At 57.3% G+C, this 25,827-nt stretch overlaps 1 protein-coding gene across 13 annotated transcripts; it reads left to right on the top strand.

Moving 5' to 3' along the window:
• The first annotated feature begins 277 nt into the window (after positions 1-277).
• PAX6 (paired box 6) lies at positions 278-25,414 on the top strand. Of its 13 annotated transcripts, none has more exons than XM_070274963.1 (14): positions 278-425; positions 6,542-6,726; positions 10,391-10,465; positions 10,828-10,888; positions 14,336-14,466; positions 15,230-15,271; positions 15,366-15,380; positions 16,133-16,298; positions 19,713-19,871; positions 20,346-20,428; positions 20,646-20,796; positions 20,880-20,995; positions 23,527-23,677; positions 24,328-25,414. In XM_070274963.1, exons 4-14 carry the CDS (start codon positions 10,879-10,881, stop codon positions 24,411-24,413), a joined length of 1,110 nt encoding a protein of 369 aa, XP_070131064.1. In that variant the 5' UTR covers positions 278-425; positions 6,542-6,726; positions 10,391-10,465; positions 10,828-10,878; the 3' UTR covers positions 24,414-25,414. The 13 variants fall into 13 exon arrangements, with proteins under 13 accessions (XP_070131064.1, XP_023502327.1, XP_070131062.1 ...); XM_023646559.2 differs by having other exon boundaries at positions 15,366-15,581; XM_023646560.2 differs by lacking the exon at positions 278-425 and adding an exon at positions 6,232-6,350 and having other exon boundaries at positions 15,366-15,581.
• The last annotated feature ends 413 nt before the right edge of the window (positions 25,415-25,827 follow it).

Genomic DNA, 25,827 nt, shown 5'->3' with positions numbered 1-25,827 from the left:
CGGAGGGGGGCGCGCTCGGGGACCGTTGTCCTTGGGACCGAGTCTGCGCCCTGCTGGGCGAGGGGCAGAGCGGGCCGGCCGCGCGTGGGCAGCCCCGGGCGGGCCCACGAAGGCCGGAGCCGGCCGGACTCGGGTGGGAGGGGAGGCCCCCGCCGGGCCGGGCGCTTGCGGGCGCCGCGCGGAGCCCAAGTCCGGCCGCCGTGACGTCACGCGGGCCGGGCAGCCAATGAGGACGGCGCTGGCGTGGGTATTAAGGAAAGTTAGCGCCCGCCGGAGCACCCTCTTTTCTTATCATTGACATTTAAACTCTGGGGCAGGTCCTCGCCAGAAAGCGGCTGTCAGATCTGCCACTTCCCCTGCCGAGCGGCGGCGAGAAGTGTGGGAACCGGCGCCGCCAGCTCACCTGCCTCCCCGCGGTGCTCCAGGTAACGCCGGCTCCGGCCCGCCCGCTACGGGGGCCCCAGCCCACGCCCGCCCCAAGGAGCCCGGGGCTCGGTTTTCGCTTTTAAAAGGAGGCAAACAAAGATGGAGGGCAGTTCCTGACGGCGGGAAGGATAGGGGAGGGGGGCGTCTTGTCTTTGCCGAGCGCGCTTTTCTGCAGAAGTAGCAAAATGTTTCAGTTCCCAGAGCGGACTTCCAGTTGGGTGCTGGGCTGGGGGGAGGGGGCGAGGCTGCTGTCCGCAGAAGCCGCTGGCGACCGTGAGAAATGCAGGAGGGGGGGATGCAGTTTGCACCCAGAACTCCCCCGAATCGCAGTTTAGACATTCACGCGTGGAGAAGTCCCCAGCCGCGCCCGCAGCGCACGGAACGCCCCGCCGCGGGTTGGGGGAAGTGCAGCCAAAGTTTCCCGCGGGTGCAAAGTGTAGGTGGTCGGACCGAAAGGAAACCTTAGAGATGGGAGTTGGTTTCTCAGAAAGGAGCGGAGGACGAAAGAATGCTGCTCGCAGAGCTGGGCGGCGCGCGGAGCCCCGGCGTGCGATCTGAGCCTCGCTCGGGAGGACCTAACAATTAGCGATGCTCGCTGAGCCAGAACGCGGGCTCGGGTTTCCGCGGGCGGGCGCTGCGCTCCCCGCCTCGGCGCGGGCTCGTGGGCCAGGGAAGCCGGCCGCCCAGGGCAGGGAGCAGCGCCTGGACACTCCTCCGGTCCGGGGAGGGACGAACCCAAACTTAGACCAACTCGTGGTGCCGCAGGGTGACAGTCCGGGGAGTCCAAACCCGAGCAGCAGAGACGCCTGGGCGGGCTAGGGGCAGGGCGCCAGGGAGACCTCCAGGTCAGGCCCCTCGTGCTCCGGGCGCCCCGCTCTAGACCTTCCGGGGGCACCTCGAGGTGCCTCAGGCACCTGTGCCAGGGGCTTGGGACCACCGCCGACTTCGCGCGGCGGCCGCCCCCTGCCCAGGGGAAGGAGAGAAGCGGCCACGGCCGCGCGTCTTACCTGGGCCTGGGTCCTCCCTCCTCGGGCTCCTTTCTCCGGAGCTGGGCGGCCAGCAGGTTGCCCGCTTCGCAGTGGGACGTGGACCTTCTCCTCCAGTCATAAATCAAACCCAGCCATCCTCGGGCCTCCTCCCTCATTAGAGATGTTTATTGGAGATTGTGTTTATTCGGCTGTCACGGCGAGAAGACGCGGTGACATAATTACCTCTGACCAGAGTCCTCGCCCCGCGCCCAGGGCGAGCCGGGACATCCTCTGTCGCCCCCTCGCTCCGCGCCCTCCGACAGCGCAGGGCGTGGGTGGCAGGCTTGTCCTTTTTCCTCAGACCCTCTCACGTAATTTGGATTATTGAGTGAGTTGCTATTCAAACCTCCCGGGGCCTGGGAGCTTATTTGTTTATTTGTATACTTATTTTGGAACTTGAGAGGAAAGCCGAGGGGAGCCCAGCTCCACTCCAGGGCGGCGGGGACAGCGCAGCAGGCGGAAGGAAGCCCCTCGCTGGCCGGCCCTGGGGAGCTGGCCCGGAGGGAGGCCTGGCGGTGTTGTTTTATTTTTCATTCTGAGGTCCCAGGCCCCGGGCGGAGGATTCCTCGACGCTCCGGCGGACTTGGCCACCTCCTCCCCGCCTCTGGCCGTGGGCGGCCGCGTCGGTGCCCCCAGCTAACCAGGTTTTTAAGTCACCATCTGTGAGACCGAGTCAAGAAGTGACGAAAAGCGCCGAATTGTTCTCTAATTGAAAATACTTTTTTTTTTTTTGGTGACCGCGCTAACCAATATCTGGGATCCCGGCTTTTGATCCCTCGCTGCCGCCTCTGTTCTCCAATCGCTAATAAAACTCGCATTGAGCCCCTTAGTGCCTTGATTAACAGGCAGATTAACTCTTACTGGGGTGGGGAACAGCTTGTCTCAATCAATGTCATTTTAAAAGCCCGTCAGGATACGCTTAGCCCGGTTCCCCGGCTGCCCAAGCGAGCCAGGCATGACATTTGCGCCCTCCCCCTTCCCCAGCCTCAAATCCCCTCAAGGCCCCCAGTTCCCAGCGCGGGTGCCCTGCTTCGCTGCAGGACAAATTGCAAGACTGGGTCCCTGGCCTTTCAAACAGGCAACTGTTTAGAGCGGGGATCTCCAGGGAGAAGGGACTGAGGTGGCCTTGGTTTGCCTTTCGTTTGAAGCTGAACTCCTGTCTCTCGAGGACGGAGGTTACAGGGCAAAGAGAGATGGGGAACAGGGCCGGGTGACGAAATGGAAAACAAACTTTCCTGGGAACACTAATTGCAAAAATCGGAGAGTGCCACTGAGTGCAAGAGTGCTACACAGGAGTTTTGAACCCGGTGCCTCTCCGGACACCGGCATGGAGGGCCAGGATCAAAGGCTTGGGGAGGACCCGCGGGGCGCAGGGATCTCTTCGCTGGGAGACCTCGTTGGACTATGTTTTTTTTCCAAAGTATTTTTCGGGGGAAAGGAGGACAGAAACAGAGACGCTTGCCGCCTAATGTGACTGGAAGAAGACGGAACCCAGAGAGCGCCCTGACACTTGCCAGCGAGCGTGGCCACAGCCCGGCGGCACCTCCCGGCCAGTCCCGGCTCCTCGGCCTCCCGGCGGTCCAGGCTCTACCAGGCTGCCGGGTGAGCTGGAAAGGAGAGGGGGAAAGGCCCTGAGCGAGCGCAGAGTGCAGGAGGACCCTGAACTGGGCGGCGGGGCGGGCGCCTTTGCCTTTCCTGCTCGTGTGATGCGTTTCGCCAGCTCCCCTCCCAGCGAACCCACCTTCCCAGGGCCAGAAAAGAGAGAGCCATTTCAGGCTCTGCGAAGTGACGCAGGTGTCTGCGGAGACTTTCCTTCTTCAGAGGAAAGCTCGTCTCCACCCTTCCCAGCGCGCCGGCACCGCGCCTCTGCTCGGCGGTGGAAAGCGGCAGCTCAGAGGCGTCGCACACCGGGCGGGAGACTCTTAGTTCCGAAGCCGGGAGCCGAAGGCACATCCCCCGAGAGCTGGGCGCGTCGTTGCCTCGCCAGAGGCTGCCTCCAGGCCAGAAACCCGGGGAGGGGCCCAGGCGAATGCCAGGGACCGCTGGCGGTGGGCTGCTGCCCATCTCACACTTACGCACCAATACCGGCCAGAGGCTGCGGGCACTCGGGCCAGCGGCGGTCCCCCAGCGTGACTCGCTCGGCACAGGCCTCCTCCCCTATCGGGTGGGAGGCCCCCGGCGGCGCCTGCGGGAACAGGCCGGAGAGATGGGGGCGGGGGAAGGCCTGGGGAGAGGCGGGCAAAGGCGAGACAGAAACGGAAGGCGCGATCCCCCCGCCTCGGAGGGCAGCAAGTGGGCCTCGATCGTGTTGGAAGCGCAATTAAAATGGCGACCTGCGAGTTGTCTGAGTTTTGTGCACACCTCCAGCCCTGGCGCCCTGCCCCCTCGGCCCAGCCCCCAGGCGGCCGAGTCGCCCCCAGAACAGACACTTGGCAGAGGGCGCGAGGTGCCCCACGAGGCAGAACGGCACCCCACGCTCCTCGAGAGCCGCCCAGAGAACAGAAAATCTCGCTCCCCACCCATCTCCTTAAACTTTGAAAACTCTGCCTCCCTCCCGGCTGGGCACCCCCCAAATATTGACACATTGGAAGCAGCCAAGTCCTTTTTGTTTCTTCTTGGTGCAGAGGGGTTTCCAAGAGTCCTTCCCCGAGCGCCCCCCGCCCGTGACGTCAACGGCATTCACTCCCAGCCCCTTGCCTCTTATGATTTTTTGTTGTTAAAACTTTTCTGCACAGTGAGGTGGGGGCTGGGGGTGGGAGAAGGAGGCGATTCAAAGAGCCAGTGCCCTGGGGGGAAATAGCAACAAGATTAGGGCTGCTTCTTTCCGAGGCAAAGCTTAAGAAGGTGCTAATCCACTCGGTCGCTAATTGAGAGGTTGTAAAAATGATATTCGCCTCCAGTTCGGACGGGGCCTCTGGGCCTTCCCCCCTCCACCCCCCCTTGCTTGAGTTCGGGCTTCTCTAATGCTTGTTTGAGAACTGAAAAGGGAGAGAAAAAGAACGCAGACTGTCGCTGGTCTGGACCCGGGCCTGCTGCCGCCCTTCCCGGGTTGCTGTGAAAGTTCCGGTCCTGCGAAGTCTCGCCAGGGGGCCGCTGACCCGCGTAAGGCGCCGCCTCCGCCTCTGGTCTGGGCGTCCTGGGCCGCGGGAAGGGCCGTGTGGGTAATCAGGTTGTGCTACCCCAACCCTGACCCTCTCGGAGAGCTCCGCCCCCGCCCCTTGGTGCGGCGTTGGTGGGTCGGGGCCTGGGTCGGGAGGGGAGGCCCACATCAGGCCCGGCAGCCTCCTCGTGGGCCCAGCTCCCGAGCGCGGCTGTGCGCTTGTCAGCGGCGCATTCAGGGCGCTGAAACTTCACTGGTGAGCTCCAACTTCCAACACTTTTCCTAAGTCACAGGAGTCAAGAGTGCCTGGCGGTGGCCTCCTTTCAGCCTGGCTGCCTCAGCTCTTCCAGCCGCATTTCCCTTCGCCGAGTCCTGGAGCGTGTCCCCGGCCCAACCTTCCCCTTTCCTTGGGCCAAGGCCTGGCCTGCAAGCTCGGGGCTTCGCAGGACTGGGCAGCCCTCCCTCCCCCGTCACCTTAACTGCGGGCGCCGAGGGGCGCCTTTGGAGTGTACTGAGGTGTGTCCTAATCGTCGGGCATTCAACAAATGGACGCTGGTGTGTGGTCAGAAGAGAAAAGCCATTTACTTACTTTCCTCCCCGGTTTTCTGGCAACAGCTGAAGGGGAGCTGCCTCTGTGGACTGTGCAGACCCAGGAGAGGGACTCGTGGTGCGGAGACGCGCACCACACACAGATGACCTGTGGTACACACCGACATCGCGGCGAGGACACGCACGCACACACACACAATCGCTCCCAGCACTGGTCATCCATCTCCCCCACCCGGGCCTCCACCCCGCCCCCTTCTCCCCCTCGCGTCCCCTCCTCTCGCGCCCGGAGAAGCGGCCGCACTTAGTCAACAATGGCACGTGGGAGAAGTTGGTGAGTGTTTGGGGAGGACTCTCCAGGGCTTTTCACAAGAACCCTCTGTACACAAAGTAAGTGGCGTGTTTGCTCGGGCCTCTCCAGCCCCGGCTGTGCCTCAGCTCCGCTGCGCACCGCGGCTTCCGAAAGGAGAAAGAACAGAAGAAAGGCCGGGGGCGGGGGTGCGCGGGCCGGAGGCCCGGCGGGGAGGCCGTTCCCAGAGCGGCGGCTCCTCTCGGCCCGGGCTGCGCCGCGGCCTCCGCGAGGGGAGCTGCCCGGACCCTGCGCCGCGCGCGCGCCCCTTCCTCTTCTTCGCAACGGCCCCGCGGCCAGGTGGGCCGGGGCGCGGCCACACGGTGCTCGGCGTCCGGGCCGGGGGACGGGGCAGGGGCGGGAGAGGGGTCGGCGGCGGGGCGGGGCAGCGGGCACGCGGGCCCGAGTTGGCGAGAAAGGCGGAGCGGAGCTGCAGGAACTCGCCCCCGCGGTGAGCCGGGGGTCCGGCGCCCAGCTCAGGGTGGGGGGCGCGACCCCAGCACAGCGGCCTTCTCTCGACCCTCGCGTTCGCGGCCCCACTGCGGGCCGTGCGGCCTCCCCGAGCGCTCGGAGCCCGGAGACGCTGGCGAGCGCCGCCCCAGAGCCGGGCGCGGGGGCCCAGCGCCGGGAGCCGAGCCGGGACCCACCGGCGGGGGAAACAAGTGTATTCATATTCAAACAAACGGACCAATTGCGCCGGGCGGGGAGGCGGCGCGTCCAATCGGCGGGCGCGAGGCCTCGGCGCTGCTTTGCATAAAGCAATATTTTGTGTGGGAGCGAGCGGGGCATTTGCATGTTGCGGAGTGATTAGTGGGTTTGAAAAGCGGACCGCGGCTCGGCCTCATTTCCCGCTCTGGTTCAGGCGCAGGAGGAAGTGTTTTGCTGGAGGATGATGACAGAGGTCAGGCTCCGCTAATGGGCCAGTGAGGAGCGGTGGAGGCGAGGCCGGGCCGGCACACACATTAGCACACTTGAGCCATCACCAATCAGCATAGGTGTGCTGGCTGCAGCCACTTCCCTCACCCACACTCTTTCTCGCTCACTCTCGGGCGCTGACAGCCCATTTTATTGTCAATCTCTGTCTCCTCCCAGGGATCTGAGCATCGCTCGCACACACTAAACCAGCAGCGTCCGCGGAGAAAACTCTCGCCAGCAACTCCTCCAAAGCACCGTCCTTTCCAACACGGGTGGGCTTTCAGCAGCAACAGCCACCAGAAGAGCCCCAACCGAACCAAACTCTTGACAGGAGCTCTGCCGAGGGAGGATGCCTCGTAAAGGTGAGTCCACCCCTTTCTTCTCGCTCCATTCCCAGGGCACTCTCCAGGCAGTTCTCCCCTCCCCCTCCTCCTCGCTCTCGCCGGCCCCCTCCCCCTCCTACGCCGGAGAAGTTTCCACGCGGGAGCCCAAACTTTCTGCCTCCAGCGGGAGCCCGTGTCCGGGGGCGGCGGGCGCGGGACGCGGGGCGCGGGGAGGGCGGCTGCACCGACCCGGCGCCACGCGGCTGAGCTCCAGGAGGAGCGGGCTCCGCGCAGCGGCCGCCCCGGCCCCGCCGCCAGATGCCCCGGCCGCGGGCGAGGACGCAGAGGCTGCGCGGTGCACAGGCCTGGACGGCCGCAGAACCCGGCGGCGGCTTTGTCCAGCCGGGGACCAGCGGGCGCCGTGAGCGGGCGCCGAGGGAGCACGAGGAGCCGGCCCCCGCGCGCCCGCGCCCGGCTTTGTGCGGCGCTCGGCTCGGCGCCGGCGAGACCCGGCACTGGGGCGCCCAGGGCGCGCCCGCCGCCAGCCCGAGCAGAGCCGGCGCGGGGCGGCCGCCGCCGAGGCCGGGAGCAGGAGCGCGCGAGCAGGGAGGCAGCCGCGGGCCGCTGGCTGCGCCCCCAGGAGCCGGGCCGAGCGGAGGACTGTCAGCTTCCCCGGGCCCCCGGCTCTCCGCCCTACTCGAGCGCGGAGCTCGCGACCTGGGAACTCTCTGCTCCCCGGCTCCCCGATACTCGCCCTCGCCCTGCGAAAGCGGGGTCTCCCTGGGCCCTCCAGTCTCAGCGCTCGGTGGGTATTTTCCCTTGCCTTCTCTGATGAAGCTGCACCCGGTGTTGCCGTTTCTACACGTTTTGAGGTGGAACGGTGGATTTCATTTTTTAAAAAAATCCAAATCCCTTGATTTTTTTGTGAGGCCTTAAAAGAAAATCAATATGAAAGCATGGGCTCTCTCCTTCGTCCGGGCACATCCTCTCCCAGCTAATTAGTCGGAGTAATTGGAGAGCTTTTCGTTCGAAGACCCCGGGAGGAAAAGTGTCTTTTCCCAAAGTTCATGAAGTTGTTGCCTCTTCCCTTGCGCAGGTTTCTCAGGCTCCCGGCACCATAATAGCCCTGAATTTTAGCAAGTGTAATTGGGGGGGAATGGAGTTGAATTTCAAGTGGAAATGCTTTCTTTTTCGAGTGCAAAAACCCGGCCCTCCAGACACGAGTGATTTCTAGAAACTTTAAAAACAAAGTGAACGTGGGTTCTTTTTCTCTCTTACTCTGCAGAGCCCCCTAAGTGATTCGGACGTTTAACTCGAACTTGGGTGGGTTTGAGGAGGGGCGGGAGCGGAAAATGTAACGCACAGCGAGGAGCTCGAAGGCCTAGCGAGCTTGCGGAGCAGCGGTAGTCGCGGCGCGGACAGTGCGTTTTGATGGCCGGTGACCTTTGCGGGCGTCTGAGGCAGTGCGATTACTTGTTATCTTATTCAGCCCGGGAGAATAAAATTGTGTCATCTTAATCGCTAATTACTCTTTGGCTGGGGGCCGGGAGGGCCGAAAATGAGCTCTCCCCCTCACCTCAGCTAAGGAGTCGGGGGATGGATTCTGAGAGCTAAGTAATTAAAACCACGGCGTTTGGAAGCTGAGGTTGTGCCGGGGTGCGGGATTCGGTGGCCCAGTGGCCTAGTGCACCAAGGCCCGGCGCCTCCGCGGTTTCTGGAGACGCCTCGGTCCCGGCGCAGTCCTCCACCCAGCTCGGGCCGTAGGAAGCCCGGGCCGAGCTGGGGGGCTCTGGCTTCGGCTGGGGGTCCGGCCTCTCGGCGCAGGCCTGCTTCCGGTGTCGGCGTGCACGCTTCCCGGGCTGCTTCTGCACTGAGCGTTAAGGATTACTTAAGTAATTAGGTAGCTGCTTAGCCGCGAGGGGGGTGGGAGTGGAGCAGGACCGGAACTTGAAATGCTTCCACCTTCCCAGCTGCTTCGAAAATTATTCGGCTAGGCCCCTCCAGAATCAGTGAGTGAGTTTTTTAAAACGGCTCGAGAGCGGGTGGCCCGGCGGGGGCCTTCAGTGGTGGCTGAGAACAGTGTGGTTGGCCGAGAGCAGAGCGGCAAGTCTCTCCCCTTCCAGGGAGCTCCTCTCCATGCCCGGCTGCCACCGCTCCCAAGTTTCAGAGTCCCACTTGGGGCACATTCTGCGCGGAGCTGGGGTTTCTGCCTGTCCCGGGCATAGCTGTGGCCGCGGGGACTCGGACACAGGAGGGAGGCCTTGGGAGCCAACCCATGAGGGTTGGCCTGCGCCGCCTCCTCTCCAGCATGTACCAGGCCGCAGTCAGAAGCTGGGAAAAAGTCCTCCTCTTAAGTTCATTTTTATGGATTTAGCCGGCCTCCCAGCTAGTTAATAAATTAGACCACGAATGGCCTTGAAGAGAAAAAAATGTGTTTCTTGGAATTCTTTGCTTGCAGGCAGGCAAAATTAATAATATTGCAATACGTAAAACAGGAAAAAGAATGAATATTTTAGGTTTTTAAATAACAAGGAGAAATGATGCTGTGACTATTTAATTATTTTACCTCTTTTTGTTTTTTCTTTTTGCAAACCTCCTGAATGGGTCTTTATTGTAACTCTCTCTCCCCAATTGAGCTCCCTGCGGTGCCGTTGTATCTTTTTACAGCCCCTAACAACTCACACCAGTAACACAATTACCTCCAGATATTTATAACAAGAAATTACTTTTCTATCCCCCCAGAACCACCTTCTTAGGGCACGGCAGGGAGGGGGTGGTGGAGGGCGAAGCTTGAGGGACCCGCACTGGGTTAGGACTTACAAAGCTAGACGTGTCCCTCCGTTCCCTTTGTGAGTTGGTGGGTTGTTGGTACGTGTGCTGGGAAGCTGTGTTGCTGGTTGGGGAGACTCGGTTTTGCTCTTTGGGTTTGGGAGAGCTAGAGAACAGAAGCCATTGTTCGCTGTCTGTAGGCTTTGTCGACCACGCTCACCCCCTCCTGTTCATACTTTTTAAAGCAGTGAGGCGAGGTAGACAGCGTGTGTCACAGTACAGTAAAAGGGGGAGATCTAAACACCACAAGAGAAGTTAATCACAATAAGTGAGGTTTGGGGGGAAAAAGTTGGGCTTGCCACTTTCAAAGTCCCAGAAAGGCTGGGAGCTGGGGTGGAGTGGGGGCCTGACTGGAAAGCTTTGAGGGGCGAGAGTGGAGGATAAAGAGGTAAGCAGAGAGTTGGGTTCTGGGGGCCAGGGGGCAACTGGATGGTGTAATTCCTTGAGGAAGGAGTATGGCTCTGCAGCCCTCTCAGCCGGCCCTGCCTGCACCTTCAGGTCCCGTGAAGTTCTGGACCCCTTCCCCTCACCTCTGAACTTCAGGTAGTAGTCCTCGGCCTCCACTCCTCACCCCACTGTTTCTCCCATCCTCCCCTTTTCCTGGTTTCTGATATTTTTGCAAAATGGGGCCCCAACTTGTCAGATTCTCCAATTCTCCCCAAGCCAGGCCAGAGCAGCCACTTCCAAGAGGTGGGGACTTCTGCAGGAGAGGCTGTGGGAAATAAGGGTGTAACTCTGGGATTGGGGGTTTCGGGGCAGTTTGAGCCCTAGTTGCATATTTTTTTTTTTCCTCCTGAGAGTGTGGCTCATAGAGCCGGTGGGCTTGTGCTTTTGAGCCACAGTTTGACTGACCTTTCCTTCTGTTTTGTCTTAGGCGGAAGACTTCACTAGGGCGCGCAGATGTGTGAGACCTTTTCTTCTAAGAGTGGACAGACATCCCAGATTTCAGGCAAGTTCTGTGGTGGCTGCTTTGGGCTCCAAAACTTGCAAGATTCAGAAGGCTGCCTCATTGTTGTTCACATGGAAGAAAAAATTCAAAATCGAGACATCATGTCTCCTGATTAAAGGGTTAACTACTAAGAGATTTGGGGGAACGAGGTTGGGTGTATTGGAGGCTTTTATTTGTAGCCCACAGGGTAGCCTTTGCATGCTCTGGAGAGCTGGATGACCCTCAGATCGCCCCAAGCGACTGAGTGGATCATTATTTCCTAAAGAAGGGGCCTTCTCCTGTCCTGGCTCCAGGCCATCCTCTGTCGGGAGAGAGGCCTACCTGGCGAGGGCCGGGACTGACGCCTCTATTCTCGCTAACAGAGCCCCAGTTTCGAGCCCCGTGGGATCCCGCGGCCCCCAGCCAGCGCCAGCATGCAGAACAGTAAGTGCCTCTGGTCTTTCTCGGACTGTGGGCTGGGGCGCGCTGAGGTCAGGTCAGGGAGGGCGCAGAGATTTGCGGCGTCCGCGCTGGCCAGGCCGCCCGCGAGGGAAGGGGCCCGGGGACCTGAGGCGGCTGCGCCCCCTCCGCGCCTTGCAACCCGAGAGGGGAGGGCGTTTGCTCGGCTGTTCAGGCTCTTGGAAGAACAGGGGCTGGGCCCTTCAGAGCAGCCGGCTTGAGTTTGCGGAGCTGAGGTAGAGAAACCCCATCCCCCCAAATCCTGTAACTCACACCCCCTCCCCGCCCCTGCCCGGGCTCTGACCCCAGAGAGAGAGGGGCTGGGCTGAGCAGGGCGGGGCGAGGCTTCTCCTGGCTGCTCGAGGAGAAGGAGGCCCCTTTGGGCTCAGCCAGGACTGAACGACTCCACCGTCGCGGGGGGCTGGGGGGGCTCCCCTCCCCCAGTTACTCTCAGGGCAGCTCCTCCCCTCCCCACCCCAGCCAGGGGCCCAGAAGGCGAGGGGAGCGGGCGCCCAGGCCCGCCGTGGGGTGGAGGTGGTAAACTCGCTCCGTGGGGCTGGTACAGTGCTCTCAGCGCTGGGAAGAGAGTGGGGGTCAAGCGGAGGAATTGAGGAAGCCCTGCCCTGGTGGCTGCAACTATGTGGGTCCGCTCGTTCTGGCCCGCAGTGCTTTGATTCCTGGGCTCTCGGGGCTCCCGTCCTCCCTCTGCCCAGGCCCCTTGGGCCCCCGCTCGCCTTCCTGCTCAGTCCGTGGGGGCTGGTATGTGGCAGGGCGAGCCTGGAGGCCCGAGAGACTAGGCTCAGGTTGAGGTGCGGAGCCTGGACGCGGTTTAAGGGCTGAGCTGTAGCCGGAGTGCCGCCAGAAGGCCTGAGTCTTCTAGCAACCTCCCTTTGCCGAAATGCAGACAAGGAGGGGCCCTGGCCCCGGATCCATCTGTCCTGGAAGCGCTAGCAGCCCCCTGGTGCTTCCGCGGCTGGTGGGCGCGATGCGCAGGAGAGGGGGCAAAGGCGGCGCGCTTTAAGGCGGGTTAGTTGTGCAGAACCTGCCAGGCCCCTGGGCTTGGCCCGGGCGGCACCCTCCTTCGCGAGGCGAAGGCCCTGCCCACCCCTCCTGGCTGCCGGCTTCTCCCCTGCGGCTCGGGCTCCCCAGCCGCAGGCTCTCGCGGGCCGGCCGGGCGCAGCGCGGAGCGTTTGCCGCTGCGGCCTGGCCGGCGGGCCCCGAAGGGCGCGGGGTCGCGAGCCGGCCTGCGGGGCTTTGTGCCGCTCGCTCCCGGGTGTGCGCGAGGCGCAGAGCATCCAAATTGACACCATATGTTTTCCTATTAGATGCTTCGCGGTCGAATTCTAGGCGCATAATCATCGCCACTGGGCAAGAGCGCCAGCCGTCCCTGGGGAAGGGACACAATGATTGAGGCTTAACCTCTGAAGGGGCGCTTAGAGCCGCGCGTCCTCGCTGCCATTTCGATGCTGGCGACGCGGCCTGGCCCGCGTCTCGGGAGCCCCGCCGCGGTGGTGCGCAGGGGCGCGCCGTCTCTGCAGGAGGAGGCGGCAAGGCCAGGGCTAGGCGGCCGCGCAGGCCTGGGTGTTCTCGGCCTGGAATTGCCCAGGCCGGGCGTGAAGTTTGGGACCCTGTGTCGGCCGCGCCGGTACGGCCTTCTCCTTCCGGGAAGGCTCCCTCTGCCAGAGGCGGTTCCGGGGCTGGAGCGCTGACGGGTCCTGCGAGGCCACGGCGGGCAGCGAGGGGACGGGAGGCGCCGCAGGAAGCGCGGAGCAGGCCTCGCTCTGCTGGAGGAGCGCTGTCTCCGCGATGTCCCCGCTCGCGCTGGCCCGGCCAGAGCCCAGATCCTCCAACGCCTGTCACTTCTCATCGAGTTGAGGCTCCGGCCCCCCTCAGTGAGGGCCCCCTCCGCCCCAAGCCTCGGGCTACCCTGAAAACGCGGCTCCCCTGGAAGGGGAGGCGAGCGCAGTTCAATCTCGTCTGAGTGATCTACAAATAAGGACGGAAAGGGTCGTTTTATCACGGTCCCGTTTGTCGTGACGATGCAATTTCCCGGAGCGGAGCACTGTCACAAAGTGACAAGGCTGCCACAAGCGCCCCGACTGATCTTTTCAATTAGCCTTCCATGCATGATCCGGAGCGACTTCCGCCTATTTCCAGAAATTAAGCTCAAACTTGACGTGCAGCTAGTTTTATTTTAAAGACAAATGTCAGAGAGGCTCATCATATTTTCCCCCCTCTTCTATATTTGGAGCTTATTTATTGCTAAGAAGCTCAGGCTCCTGGAGTCAATTTATCAGAGGCTCCAAGGAGAGGAGAGGAGAGGAGAGGCGAGCAGGGAGCCACGTCTTCTCCTGGAAGGGCTGCTCTCTAGAGTCGGGGCTGCAGGTTGGAGATTTTTAAGGAAGTGGAAATTGGCAATTGGTTTTATTTGTGCCCGTGGTTTCTGGGGAGGGGGCTACAGAGGGGTACTACCTCCCTCTCCCTGTTTCCTTAGATTAGACAATGGGATGAGGTTGTGAGACAAGATGAAGGAGGGATGGGAGACACTGTGTTGTGCTGTTTTCCTTTTCTTTTCGCTTTTTGATTTTTGCTGCTATCTGTCCTTGGCTGTGGGGAGGGCTGAGTTTAGCAGCGGAAGTGAAGCCAGCGGTCGTGGGTGCGGACAGACTCCCCAGCTCGGCCGCACTGCGGCTGCCCGACTACTTGGTTGGAGCTCTGACCCTCACCCTGCAGTGGAGGCGCTGAAACCAGGTTGGGGGTTCACTAGCCGCAGATTTGCTGTTCTGGTTCTTCTCTACTCCTTTCCCTTCTCTTCTCCTATCTTGTTCTAAACCCCAATGTTCGTCCGGTGCCTTCGCCAGAGTGTGGAGTGTGACAGCAAACGTGGCTGGACTGTAGCGTCCAAGGGAGCGTGGAAGGGCTGTAGAACTTGCTATCACAGTTCCGACAATGCAGAGACCTTGGAGATTCAGTATGGTTTCTGGAGAACCCATGATTTGCGGTGACACTCAGAGGGGATCTTTGGGAGGATATTTTTTGAGTCGATTATTCGCACCTTGTGGGTTCAGAGGCTGGCTGGGGTGTCTATGCAGAGGGGCAGTGGACTGGGGCACTGCTGGGGTGATGGCGGTAGTGAGGTGTGTGAGTTCTCGCTCCTTGGCGTGTCTGTCTGTTTGGTGCTTCTGCAGCCCGGTGGGCAGGAGCACGGCTGTGCGGGGCTGGGCTGCCTGGTGCCCTGCCTGGCTGTGTGGTCCTGTGGTCATTTGTGATCGATAGCAGGGACCTGATTGCCAAGGTTGGCACCGCACCGGTTGGCAGGGAGCTGAGGATGCATTGTGGTTGTCTTCTCTCCTCCTCCTCCTCCTCTTCTCTCTACTCTCCTTCCTCTTCTCTCCACTCTGCTCTGCTCTGCTCTCCTCTCCCTTTCCTCAGGTCACAGCGGAGTGAATCAACTCGGTGGTGTCTTTGTCAACGGGCGACCACTGCCGGACTCCACCCGGCAGAAGATCGTAGAGCTAGCGCACAGCGGGGCCCGGCCGTGCGACATTTCCCGAATTCTGCAGGTGATCCTCCCGGCGCCGCCCCTGCCGCCCCCGCGGCCCTCCACTCTCAACGCCCTCTTCTCCTTTCTTACTGTAAACGCTGCCGATTGTGGACCCCACCCCAGTCCCCACCCCCGCCTTCCCGCTTTCCGGCTCCTCCACCATCCTTCCCTATCTCTTTCAGCCTGGGTCAGTCTCCTAAGATAACTCATCCGCTTAAGAAAAAAAATTGTGGGTGATTTTTTTAAGAAAGCAAACATCTTTCTCTTTTCATTTGGTAAAAACATTCGTTGTGGTAACAGTTTATGAACTATAATAAAATGAGTTATATAAACTGGCATAATTTCATTCCCCTCCCCCATCCCATGCTTACCTCAGGTTTTGAGATATTTGGTTTCTTCATATTCATGAAGAATATATATTGATTTAAAAAGACAAATATTATTTAACTCCCTCCCTAATGCACATTACTCAATTGGGCATATTTTTAAAGGAAAAATAAGTAAAACTTCAGTTTATTTTTCCCCTTTGCTCATTAAAACATAACACCATTTTAAGCAAGGTCAGCACAAAAAAAATTAATCTGACTTCGTTTTGATGCATCTTCAGGCAGTGTTTAAGAAAACAGTTTTTTTTTAAAAAAACTTTTAAATTAGTTTTTTTAGTTCAAGCTGTTTCAAAGTATCATCATATTTGTAGTTTTTAGGGCTACAAATGTAATTTTAAGAAAAAAGCTCTCTACAGTAAGTTCTCGTACCATTGAAGGTATATTTTTGTGTTATAGACCCATGCAGATGCAAAAGTCCAAGTGCTGGACAATCAAAACGTAAGCTTGTCATTGTTTAATGCATACTTAAACAATTTTATTTTTGTCTTGAAATTATTAATAATGTGGTTTTCTGTCCACTTCCCCTATGCAGGTGTCCAACGGATGTGTGAGTAAAATTCTGGGCAGGTATTACGAGACTGGCTCCATCAGACCCAGGGCAATCGGTGGTAGTAAACCGAGAGTAGCGACTCCAGAAGTTGTAAGCAAAATAGCCCAGTATAAGCGGGAGTGCCCGTCCATCTTTGCTTGGGAAATCCGAGACAGATTACTGTCCGAGGGGGTCTGTACCAACGATAACATACCGAGTGTAAGTGCCCCGCGCGCTCGCCCCCCCTGCCGTCTCCTCCTCCCCGTGGGGCCCCTCTCCTCCTGCTCCGCGCGTCTCCTCTGTGCCTGGGGTGTCCAGACCACCTTGACCTTTCTTTGACCTTCCGCAAAATGGGAGTCAAGTGTGGGGAGCGGTCCGGCTCATTTGCATGCTGCCACGCAGAGGGCGGAGGCCCGGGGGCAGGCGCGGGAAGCGAGCAGGGAGATGCAAAAGGAAGCAGCTTCCAGCCGCCTGCGGGCCGGCCGTCCACGCCCGCCCCGTGCGAACGCGCGCTCTCACCCCAGCGCCGTGTCCTGGGGGCCGGCTTAACAAGGGGCGCCCCGCGAGTCAGGCCCCGAGCCCAGCCCGCCCCCTCCCAGCCCGGGAGGCGGCCGCCGCCTGCACGCGCTGTCCCCGCGGACTCGCCCTCTGCCCCGGGACGGCTGGGGGCTCTGCGCGGGTCGCGGGGGCGCAGGGCCGAGGCGGGACTCGAGGCAGGGCACCGCGTGCCGGGAGCCGCCGCCATTTATGGCCTCCGGTCCGCTCCGCAGGTGTCCTCCATCAACCGAGTTCTCCGCAACCTGGCTAGCGAAAAGCAACAGATGGGCGCGGACGGCATGTACGACAAACTGAGGATGCTCAACGGGCAGGCCGGCAGCTGGGGCGCGCGCCCGGGCTGGTACCCGGGGACGGCGGTGCCGGGGCAGCCCGCGCCAGGTAAAGAGCGCGCGGCGCCGGGGCGGGGAGAGCGAGCGCGGGGGCAGCGGGCGCGGGCGAGGCCGGGCCGGCGGCGCCGCGGCGCGGACCCGCACAAAGGACGCGGCTGTCACTCGCGGAATCCGCTCCGGGAACAATCCCGGCGGCGTAATTGCTCATTAGAGAGCGTTTTGTTTCTCATTAAGGCGACATGAATGAGCGTCTCGCTGGCGGAGACAGCTGCAGGAGCGCTCCACCGGAGACCGGACACGGCGCGGCCCCGCCGCCAATTAGGCGCGTAGCGCGACGGCCGACGGGGACCGACCCGCCCCGCGGCCCGGCCGGCGGAGGGAGGCCCCGCGCCCTGGCGCGCCCCCGGCGGGACGCCCGTCCTCCGCCTTCCTCCCGGCGCGCCCCGCGCCCCCGGCCGCGCCTTCCCGCCAAGGACCGCGCGCACGCGCCGCCGCCCCAGCGCCCTCCGCGCCCGGCCCGCCCTCGCGCCGCCGTCGAGGCCGCGCCCGGCCGCGTGGGGAGGCGCGTGCGGGAATGTGGGGACGCGTGAGCGGATGTGTGGGTGAATGTAAGCGTGAGTGAGAACGCGCGTGAGGGAATGTGTGAGGGAATGTGAGAGAATGTGATTGTGAGTGAATGTGCGTGCGAACGTGCGCTTGAGAATGTGAGGGAATGTGTGAGGCCGTGGGGCTGAGAACGTGTGTGAATGCGCGTGTGGCACTGTGAGGACGAGAAAGTGCGTGAGCGTGTGCGTGCGAGGACACGTGTGCGTGCGTGCGCGCGCGGAGGCCGGCGTCGGGGGCACCTGGGCGTCCGAGGGGCCGGCAGCGCTGAGCCGGGGCGAATGTTCCAGAAGGGAGCGCGGCTCCTGGACGGCGCCGGCGTGTCTTCCGGAAGCGGCCGCGAGGCCTTCCTGGGCCGGCAGGGCCGCTTCCGGGGGAGCGCGGGCCCGGAGCCTGGGCGGCCGTCGAGGCTGGACCCGGAGAGCTGCCCCCCCCCAGCCGCCCCCTGCCCCTTCCCTCGTCCCCTGCCCCTTCCCTCGTCCCCTTGTCCCCCCGTCCCCCATTTCCTCTGCTCCGTCCTCCCTGTCCCCCTCCTGCCTGTTCCCCCGTCCCTCTATCCCCCTCCCCCATCCCCATGTCCCCCGTGTCCACCATCCCTTTTCCCCATCCCTCGTATACCCCCTCCCCGCCCCCTGTTTCCTATCTCCTCTGTATTCCCTCTCCTCTGTTCCCCAGTGTCCCTCATCCTCTGTGACCCCATGTCCCCATCCCCTGTGTCTCCCGTGTCCCCCCGTTCCCCTCTCCCTTGTCCCCTTCCCCTTTGTGTCCCCATCTCCTCTGTCCCTCGTGTCCCCCGTGCCCCTCTCCACCGTGTCTCCCCTCTCCTCTGTCCCCCATTCACTCTATCCCCATCCCTTCTGTTCCCCGTTCCCTGTCCCCCCGTGTCCTCCATTCCCTCTGTCCCTCTGTGTCCCCCGTGTCCCCATCCCCTCTGTGCCCCCCGTGTTCCCCATTCTCTCTGTCCCTCTGTGTCCCCCGTGTCCCCATCCCCTCTGTCCCCCCCGTGTTCCCCATCTCCCCATTCCCTCTGTGCCCCCATGTCCCCCATCTCCCCGTGTGGTCATCCCCTCTGTCCCCTCGTGTCCCCATCCCCTCTGTCCCCCCGTGTCCCCATCTCCCCGTGTCCCCATCCCCTCTGTCCCTTCGTGTCCCCGTCCCCTCTGTCCCCCCCGTGTTCCCCATCTCCCCATCCCCTCTGTCCCCCCGTGTCCCCATCCCCCCGTGTGCCCATCCCCTCTGTCCCCCCGTGTCCCCATCTCCCCGTGTCCCCATCCCCTCTGTCCCCTCGTGTCCCCATCCCCTCTGTCCCCCCCGTGTTCCCCATCTCCCCATCCCCTCTGTCCCCCCGTGTCCCCATCCCCCCGTGTGCCCATCCCCTCTGTCCCCCCGTGTCCCCATCTCCCCGTGTCCCCATCCCCTCTGTCCCCCAGTGTCCCCCCCCGCGCCCCCGCCCGGCCGCCCGCGGACAGTGATTGATGACGGCCGGGCGGGGTGGGCGCTGCCCCGCGGCCCGCGGCCGGCCGGGCACAATGCGCGCCGCACGCCCCCGGAGCATCCCTTTGTCGCCCGCCGCATTGTGGCCGGGCCCTCCGCCCGCCCGAGTTTGCCGACGCGCCGGCCGCGGTTTAATGGTTTCCCTTACGGCCGCTTTGTGCGGCTGAAAGGCGCCGCGCCATTCAAGCGCGGGTGGCCCCTCGGGGCCGCGCCGGGGCCCATATGGCGGCAGGGCCGGCCGCCCGCGCCGCCCCGTCCAGCACCGTCCCGGCGCTTTGAAGGCGCGGCCATTGTCCGCGGTGACAGACGCGCCCGGGGCGGGGCCCGCGGGGCCCCTGCAGCCCGACCGGCCCGGCCAGGCGAGGCCCGGGCGGAAGGACCGACGGACGGACGGAGCCGGCGGCCCGCTCCCCCTGTCCTCGAGCAGCGAGGGAACAATGCAACTTCCCCTGGTTAGTGATGGAAATCACGTTAAAAGTGGTGGAAATGCCCTAATTAAAAATGTACCGCTTAAATGATATGCCAAGGCTTCAGCTGCAGCCTCGCGTATTTAGCTAGTTAGTGAACTCGCTACTATTTCTTTTTTAAAATTACACGTTAAAAATTTAAAAGAAATCTTACTTTTCTCTGGTGCAACACATTACAAAGAATGGACAGTCCTTTTATCTAAATATAAAATTCCATTTTCAGCAATTATAGCCTGTTCTTGGTGATGATATAATTACAGCTGTGCTCGTAATAGGTGTCAAGGCAAAGCACACTCATACAATAGTTGAATAAAACTGCAGAACAATGCAAGCACTTCTAAATTCACAACCTTTAAAATGAAATTGACTGTGCAGAATTCAAATAAAAACTAGATAAATATTTTTTTTAAAGATTACAAGCTTGGTTTGGTTTCTTAATAGCATTTTCTACAAACCTATCAACATCTAATTGATTAGATAGGAATTACTGATTATAGATCAACTGAGATCTTGAACATCAATCTTCTGTTTTCCCAACATGGCCATAGGTAAATAAATTCCACAGGGAGAGGGAACTGGGCGAGGCCCTGGGCAGTCAAGGAGAGTTATGAGAGATCCTGCTAATTGGAAATTCAGTGCTGTTTCGTCATTCAAAGAAATGCCACTCTGTGTCTGTATTGTACAGTCTCATCTTGATAAAATCAGAAAGAAAGAAAGTGGTAGTCAGGTACCGTGTCCCTAACGCCTTTTATTAGAAGAAGCCCACGCTCAGTTACCTTGGGGATGCTTTGGTGAGACGGTCAGAATATGCTGCCTTGCGGTTTTTGGCTACACAGACCCCTTCTGGAGGCTCCGAGTGATTCCGAATTTCTCTTACTGTCCTCTCCTTTCTGTTCCAGATGGCTGCCAGCAACAGGAAGGAGGGGGAGAAAACACCAACTCCATCAGTTCCAACGGAGAGGATTCCGATGAGGCCCAAATGCGACTCCAGCTAAAGCGGAAGCTGCAGAGAAATAGAACATCCTTCACCCAAGAGCAGATCGAGGCCCTGGAGAAAGGTGACGGAGGTTTTCAAGTAGAGACACAGGAAGTCAAAGTAATGCTGCATCTTCAGTACAGAGAGCGAAATTCAGCAGACCCCTTCGCAGAGACGGCTGAAAACCTTCCTTTTTTCCTTCTGTCTTTTTTTTTTTTTCCTGGGCATCTTTTTAGTGTGTGTGTTTTCTTTCTTCTTTTCATGTACCAGTAATTCAAAGACTAAAAGTCTGACTTCTCATAAAGAAAAGAGTAATGATCTGCCTAATTCAGGCCACAGAAGCGTCCTTGAATGGATGTAATTCCAAAGGAAATTTAACTTGGTTCTGGTGGGATAGTTCTTCCTAGTACAGTGAATGCTAAGGGCAGCGGCATTTTAAAGGGAATTGGTTGGAGGTGATGGACGTGGGGAGGCGGGAACCAGCTTGATCCAGGGCTTGGTTGCCACATTTCATGTAGTTCTGGCACAACACAGAAAACTCAACTTACTCTTTCAGAGTTTGAGAGAACCCATTATCCAGATGTGTTTGCCCGAGAAAGACTAGCGGCCAAAATAGATCTACCAGAAGCAAGAATACAGGTACCGGGACTGTGTGGCCTGCTGCTTTGTGACTCAGACCATCTGCCTTCTCCAGGGCAGTGATGCTTCTAAGGAATGCCATTTGTTTATAGAAAGAGTAACAGGTTCAGTCTGCTGAATACTTTTTGTGGGGAGGAGGGGCTGGTGGAAGAGCCAGGCAGGGGTGGGGTTGAGCTAGAAGTAGGCACAGGGCTAACCTGTTCCATCTGACTTCCAGGTGTGGTTTTCTAATCGAAGGGCCAAATGGAGAAGAGAAGAGAAACTGAGGAATCAGAGGAGACAGGCCAGCAACACACCTAGTCATATCCCCATCAGCAGTAGTTTCAGCACCAGTGTCTACCAGCCAATCCCACAACCCACCACGCCTGGTAATTTGAATATTCATACTACTAACCTATATGTCTAAACCTGTGTGCCCTCGCCTCTGACTCTCGCGTCCCTCTCCTCGCAGTTTCATCCTTCACCTCTGGCTCCATGTTGGGCCGAACAGACACAGCCCTCACAAACTCCTACAGCGCTCTGCCGCCCATGCCCAGCTTCACCATGGCGAATAACCTGCCTATGCAAGTAAGTGGGGCCAGTGCCGCTCGCCTAGCGGATGGAGGGGCCCTGAGACCTCGCTGCTGTGCATGCACCCCTGGGGGCCTTGCTCACGGCAGTGGTCGGCTTGACGAGTCACGTCTGGGATGAAAACAGTCAATCCAGTCTTTTAGTTGGTTGGTTGGTTGATTCATGCCCATAAAAAAATGAAAACCTGATGTTTGGTCAAGTCGGTGTGCCTTGTGCTCAAAGAGGATGTCAGCTCAATGATGTGGGTGGGACTGAGGCATGTTTCGGGTGCCAGTGAAACTTGTACCAGAAAATGGCAGAGATGTGGGCATGTGATTGGATAGTAAGGGCTTAGTATCTATGAAATTTGGGTTATATTCATGTTAGATCACATTAATGAATATGTGATCTGCGTATGCATTTTGGACAACATTTAGGGTGTATGTGATAAACTAGTGAGGAAGAAAAAAGGGTCAGAAATTGGATTCATGTTTGCATAGTGGGATATAATTAACGTAGAGGAAAAGCTAGTTTTCTTTCTACGTTTTATGATAAAAAAAGGAATAGAAGGCATCTGTGAGAAATGTGTGTGTCTTCGCCGTGACTTACGTGGTGAGTCTGGCGCTCCTCCTCCTACCTGGAAAGCTGGGTGCTGTTCACTTGGTATGACAACTGGCCCACCTCTCAGTCCCCCCAGATGTGCTGGGCCCCGTCCCAGGTTCACTCTTTACGATGGCGGTCGTATCAGGCAGGCAGGATGCGCCAGACCTTCGAGTGCATGGATTCTCGGTGGGAAGGAGATGGGTGCGCCTTCTGCAGGGACTGCCCCAGGACTCCTGTTTGTGCAGCACTTAGCGATGTCGACTGCGTGAGGTGGGCCAGCGCAACCCCGGCTGGGAGCAGTTCTGGGGCTACCCAGATTGCTTATTCTCCAGTGAACATCTTTTGCTGGATTTCTGATCCAAATAATAGCAAAATACATGTTTCATAGTCTTCAGACTAATACAGGAGCAGCTAGATAAACAACTTCAGAGGGATTATTCACGTTTATTTTTACTGCATCTGGATATTACTGGCCATAGTGCAATTAATGTAAATTAAAGGATTAACAGTGCATTAGTTGGTGTTGCTACAGCTGCCTTGGAATTTTCCAGAAGTCAGGTTGCCTAGAGGAAGTAATGCTGGGAATTAGAAACGATGGAAGCTGAAATTCTGGTATGGCCCTCAAGGCCTGCTTGCCTCCTTGAACCAGGCATTAGCAGTCACACTCGGACGTTAGTAAGGCCACCACGAGTCCTGTTCATTTTGTCAGTTGCAGCAACATCTAGGTTTCTGTGAGGATAACAAAATGTGTGAATGGGAGGATGATGACAAACCATTAACTAGATGCTGCTTTTCTGTTTGGGTTGTTTCCACATATAGACGGGTGTGGGTCAGCTTATTTCAAATACTGACTTTTAAAAATTACACAACTTATATGATTCAAAAAATACATACATTTATAAGCACAAAGAAAATAAAAATTATCAGTGATTTGACTGCAGAGAAAATCACTCTTTGAATTTTGGGGTGCGTAGGGGGCTGGGCTGGTCTGTCTGTCCATCAGTTCATCCTGTTGACCACAATCTTCAACCATTTTACAGAGGGTGAGTGTCTTCCTCTGAGCCTTCCCTCCTGTGTCGCCCTCCCTGAGGATGTGGGTCTTGGAAGGTTAAGCATTTCTGCAGTTTGCAGAGCAGAGCAGTACTGTCATCTCCTTTGTTCCTGACTTTCTTCTTCTGTTCGTCCCAAACTTGCTGTCCTGGCTTAGCCCATGAGCACTCATGAGGGCTTTTGTCGCAGCTCTGTGTATTTCTTACTTAGTGGGGAGAAAGTTTGCCTCCTCAGTACCACCACTGCAAGCACTTAGAGGGGAGCAACACAATTTATGGATAAAACCCAGTCTGGGTTTTTGGGTCTGTAAGGAAGTCGCAGCTGATTCTCAGGAGGGGCTGGGCAGTTAGTCACACTTCTGACCACTTGAGCCTGAGGTCGTTGCTGACCTGCCTCTTCAGAGGATCTTTCACCCCATGAGTCCAGCCATGAGTGGCCCCCTGGTCCCTAAACCGAACTTTGCAGAGAGCTGCTCCCACTGTGCTCTGCCCCAGAGCTTGGATGCGGGGTGTGGGGGCCAAACAGACTGGATCTGCAGGAGCAGCGGTGTGTTTTAATGGAAGTCCTCGCACTATAGGCTCTCTAAGGATGCCAGCAGAGGTCTAAGACAAAAGTGGACAAAAATCCTGTTAACTTTATGAATAGTGCCAACCATCCAGCTGGACAGCTGTCTTTAGGGCACTTTAGAAGTTTGGTGCGAGGCGTCTTTACTCTGGCTTGGCCAGTGGATGAGCTGGTTGGAGGTGTCATCTTAGGGTCACCACATGGAATTCCAGCACTTTCCACAAAGGCGTCTTTAATGGTCAGACCTATGGGCAGAGCTCCTGGGGAGGGGGGAGCGGGGGTGTGGCTGTGATGTGCTTCTCAGTAACCACAGGCTGCCTTTCTCCTCTCAGCCCCCGGTCCCCAGCCAGACGTCCTCCTACTCCTGCATGCTGCCCACCAGCCCTTCGGTGAATGGGCGGAGTTACGATGCCTACACACCCCCGCACATGCAGACACACATGAACAGTCAGACCATGGGCACCTCGGGCACCACTTCCACAGGTGAGAGGCGGCCTTCGCAGCTCCTTTGGCCAGGTGATCTCCCTCCATTCACAGCTTACCTGAAAAGAAGCTCCTGGCCTTGGGGGATGGTGTGTTCAACTCTGTGTTGCTGGCTTCTCTGGGGAAAACTGGTCGAAAAGGGAAATTCAGTCAAGCTAGTTAGTAACTTGACACCATAGAGACGAAAAGCAAAGTTGTTTTTCCTGAATGTGGCCACAGAAGTTGTCTGTGAGGACAAGGCCTGACACTGTTTTCTGGGGAGGTACTGTTAGCAAAGCTGGACGGCGAGGCCCGAGCTGTGGGTGCTCTTGGAAGACTGCGCGCCCTCCTGGCTCCTCCGTGCCGCCCACTCAGCTGGAGAACCACCAGCCCGGTGTTCTAGATCATTTCATTGCTAAACGTACAAACAATGAGAGGGTTTCTTCTTTTCTTTTGGGTGGGGGACTTGGGAGTCAATAGGAATGTGTAAGAACATTATCTGGTTTCTAAAGGTGCTACTTTTGTTTGTAACACTTGAAGTATTTTTTTTTAAAAGCACAGTTAAAATGTTAGAAAGCATTACAGGTTTTTTCCTTAACCTGTAAATTCATACTCCATGCCTGTCTCTTGAAGGGAATATCTACATGGCTATTTCTTTCATCCACTTCTAGGACTCATTTCCCCTGGTGTGTCAGTTCCAGTTCAAGTTCCTGGAAGTGAACCTGATATGTCTCAATATTGGCCAAGATTACAGTAAAAAAAAAAAAGAGAGAGAGAGAGAAAGGATCTATCATGTTAATTCGGTCAGTGACTATGTGGACGCAAAGCTGGGCGTTCAGGAAGGAGAAAAAGTGGCTGGCTGGAAGCACTTCAGTTCTGTCCTGTGTTGTACCACCGGGGAGCGGACTTGGATCAAGGACCTTTGTATACAGAAGGCACGATATCAGTTGGAACAAATCTTCATTTTGGTATCCAAACTTTTATTCATTTTGGTGTATTATTTGTAAATGGGCATTTGTATGTTATAATGAAAAAAAGAACAACGTAGATTGGATGGATGTTTGATCTGTGTTGGTCATGAAGTTATTAAAAAAAAAGGAAACCATGACCAACAAGCTTTGCCACGAATTTAAGAGTTTTATCAAGATATATCGAATACTTCTACCCATCTGTTCATAGTTTATGGACTGATGTTCCAAGTTTGTATCATTCCTTTGCATATAATTAAACCTGGAACAACATGCACTAGATTTATGTAAGAAATATCTGTTGGTTTTCCAAAGGTTGTTAACAGATGAAGTTTATGTGCAAAAAAGGGTAACATATAAATTCAAGGAAGAAAAAAGTTGATAGCTAAAAGGTAGAGTGTGTCTTCGATATAATCCAATTGTTTTATGTCAAATGTAAGTATTTGTCTTCCCTAGAAATCCTCAGAATGATTTCTATAATAAAGTTAATTTCATTTATATTTGACGAGAATACTCTATAGATGTTTTATACACACTTTCATGCAATCAGCGTTTCTTTTTGGTCAGCAGAAGTTAATTGTTCTTAGATATAGTTGTATTACTGTTCACAGTCCAATCATTTTGTGCATCTAGAATTCATTCCTAATCAATTAAAAGTGCTTGCAAGAGTTTTAAACTTAAGTGTTTTGCAGTTGTTCACAACTACATATCAAAGTTAACCATTGTTGATTGTAAAACCATGCCAAAGCCTTTGTATTTCCTTTATTATACTGTTTTCTTTTTAACCTTACAGTGTGCTGTTACCAATTTTGTTTCCATGTTAGATTAACACATTCTAAACCAATGGTTATTTTCCTACATGCTCTATTTTAAATCCTGATGAGCCTTAAAGAAACAATTCTTATGGTTTCATAAATCAAAAATGTGTTTGTTAGAAAAAAATCCCACTTAAAATGCTGTGTGTAGATCTATACCCATTTATATCCTCTACGTACATACAAGATGGTAACATTTCCCAGTTAGCCGTTTAAGTCAAAAGCTCAAAGTCTAGAAATAATTTAAAAATGCAACAAGCTATTAACGATGAATTGTCTTTGGAACTAGGATTGGCATTTTCAATGGGGGAAGATTTCCATTGTCAGCCTGTTTCAACAATGATTTCCCTGAAGTATATTCAAAAGTACATTTCTTATAGAGACCCTC

Source organism: Equus caballus, chromosome 7 (genome assembly GCF_041296265.1).
Source record: "Equus caballus isolate H_3958 breed thoroughbred chromosome 7, TB-T2T, whole genome shotgun sequence".
Lineage (NCBI taxonomy): Eukaryota > Metazoa > Chordata > Mammalia > Perissodactyla > Equidae > Equus > Equus caballus.
This window is presented reverse-complemented; position numbering and strand designations above follow the sequence as displayed.

Coding starts and splice junctions, on each gene's coding strand:
- PAX6 (XM_023646553.2), top strand. CDS start 13,429: ATGAAGGAGGGATGGGAGACACTGTGTTGTGCTGTTTTCCTTTTCTTT. Junction 16,299..19,712: donor GCCGGGGCAGCCCGCGCCAG/GTAAAGAGCGCG, acceptor TTTCTGTTCCAG/ATGGCTGCCAGCAACAGGAA. Junction 19,872..20,345: donor GATCGAGGCCCTGGAGAAAG/GTGACGGAGGTT, acceptor TTACTCTTTCAG/AGTTTGAGAGAACCCATTAT.